General features: G+C 33.9%; 2 protein-coding genes across 2 annotated transcripts; one reads left to right on the top strand and one right to left on the bottom strand.

Annotated features, from left to right (window-relative positions):
* Positions 1-32: 32 nt before the first annotated feature.
* LOC129579836 (60S ribosomal protein L27a-like) lies at positions 33-816 on the bottom strand (the record flags this gene model as incomplete). Its single annotated transcript, XM_055470015.1, is given in 3 exon segments — positions 33-283; positions 375-525; positions 811-816. Coding segments are annotated over 3 exon segments (408 nt in total), but the record flags the coding sequence as incomplete, so codon positions are not given.
* A 211-nt stretch (positions 817-1,027) lies between these two features.
* LOC129579835 (nucleoside diphosphate kinase 6-like) lies at positions 1,028-2,140 on the top strand. Its single transcript, XM_055470014.1, has 2 exons — positions 1,028-1,700; positions 1,793-2,140. Exons 1-2 carry the CDS (start codon positions 1,489-1,491, stop codon positions 2,040-2,042), a joined length of 462 nt encoding a protein of 153 aa, XP_055325989.1. The 5' UTR covers positions 1,028-1,488; the 3' UTR covers positions 2,043-2,140.
* The last annotated feature ends 96 nt before the right edge of the window (positions 2,141-2,236 follow it).

The following is a 2,236-nucleotide window of genomic DNA, read 5'->3' as shown; positions in this document are numbered from 1 at the left end:
ATCATACGAAATGGTGAGTGGGGGAAACTTACGAATTTGACCAAGTCGACAACTGGAACTTTGCCTTCCTTGTCTTTGCGGCATTCTTCACGGGCTTTGTCGCCAACCAATGACCACAACTTATCCAATCCAATGGTTGGGCAGAATTTCGAGTTTTGTCTCAAGTGGAAATTTCTCATACCCAATTTACCGAAGTATCCTGGATGGTATTTGTCGAAGTTGATACGATGATGGTGCATACCACCAGCATTACCACGACCTCCCGGATGCTTACGGTGCTTGCCTGTAATTGTTAATAACATTCGCGGATCAGTACAACATAACCTTAAAATCATGAACAATTTAAAACGAATAAATCAGTCAATTTTACTCACCGATACGACCATGTCCATGACTGACATGACCACGAAGCTTTCTGGTCTTCTTTCTTTTGATGTTCGACTGAAATGAATTGAATTGGAAATAGATTATTAGAACGTGAACGAATAACAAAGCATGTGTATTATATGTATCAATGCTCCATAACTATTAGAAAAAATCGCACTTATTGCTATCAATTTGTTTGTTTCAATTCTTATAACAGTTAATAGTCACACAATTTGCAATTAATATTTGTGCGTACAATGATTTCATTAAATTTCACACAACAAATTCTAATCTTTTAGTGTAGTGTGTTTTCTAAGACCACGTTTATCATGTGCGCTTTTGACAAATTGTGTCCAATTTGCTGAATCAATTTCAATCATTTCCGTTTTTTTAACAAGAAATTATAAATAACTTCAATTTGTTTCAAGTTTACGTATTAAAAACGTTCATTTCATATGATTTTAAATGATTTCTTTTCCGATTTTTTTTTTGAAAAATTGAATTTTTTCTTGCTGAAGAACACAATGAGGTACCCACCATTTTGAAAAACGAAATAGAAAAGAACAATATTTTGTTGACAGTTCCGAAAGTGAGCGATTGCTGCTGAAGTAGGACACTAGAGAATGCGTTCGGTCCGTCAAGTGTCGTCAAATGCGACTAACTTCACACTAAAATGAAATAAGAAATGTGTGCACGGATATGAATACTGAAACCAAATCCATTGAGGAGCATTTTACAATGATTTTGGTTCACATGCAATTTATGCAATACAATTAATTGATTTGATATTTGTTTCGCACATTGCTTCAAATCGAAGAACATGTGCAGTTTTTGTTTAAAAAAATTTGCAGTGACACACGTTTAAATTTCAAATGAAATGAAATACTAGATTGTTCAAACATGAAAATTATTAAACAGATTTCATAAGACCCTTCGTTCATGTTTCACATCATTTGAATTATTCAAGTGTCAAATTCACTTCTTTTACAGTGCAAAATATCCAGTACATATAGGTTTCTCCTTAAAATTTAAAAAAAATCACAGTACACAGTAGCGAAGTAAATTTGTGCATAAAAAATTGTTTTTCTGAGGGGGAATTTAATTAAGAATTCAAACTGCAAAATGACCAACTTACAGTTAACCCTATCGATCTTGAAGCCATTCATAACGAGAAATCCTTATGCCAGAAAAACGATTCGAGAGTTTATAAAAGAAAATAATTTTAAAATTGTACAAAGTACCACAACTAAATTGACAAAATCGTTGGCTGCAAAATTCTATGAAGAGCATCAAGGAAAATTTTTCTACAACCGGCTGCAAACATTTATGTGCAGGTAAAATGCAATGAACAGAAGCAAAATTACAGAAGTAATGAAGAAGAAAATCGATAATGTATTGAATTATTGTCCTTTTCAAACAAATTCAGTGGACCAATCGATGTGTATATTCTTGCTGGTGACGATGTTATAACTAGATGGCGAAAACTACTTGGGCCAACGAGAGTTTATAAAGCAGTCTATTCTCATCCAGACAGTATTCGTAGTCTGTTTGGCCTGTCTGATACACGGAATGTTTGCCATGGTTCGGATTCAGAGGAATCGGCTAAACGAGAAATTGGCATCTTTTTTTCTGATTTCAATGTAGATCGCTGGTTGGAAGAGAATAAAAAATTATAAAGAGATGACACACCATCACAATAGCTGGACTATTGTATACGCGCTTATGTTCAATAGAATAGTAAATAATAAACCAAACAATGATTTTGATGTTGAAATTTCGTTGTTTTTTATTAAACAAAATAACGAATGTTATGCATGCCCAAATTATGCTCTCAACAAGCAAACTCCACCGGCGGCCTTGATGCGTTCTT

This window comes from Sitodiplosis mosellana, unplaced genomic scaffold (genome assembly GCF_009176505.1).
Source record: "Sitodiplosis mosellana isolate CC-2019 unplaced genomic scaffold, AAFC_SMos_1.0 Smas_scaffold_6631, whole genome shotgun sequence".
Classification (NCBI taxonomy): domain Eukaryota; kingdom Metazoa; phylum Arthropoda; class Insecta; order Diptera; family Cecidomyiidae; genus Sitodiplosis; species Sitodiplosis mosellana.
The sequence above is the reverse complement of the archived record's forward strand: the minus strand, read 5'-3'. Positions and strand labels throughout refer to the sequence as shown.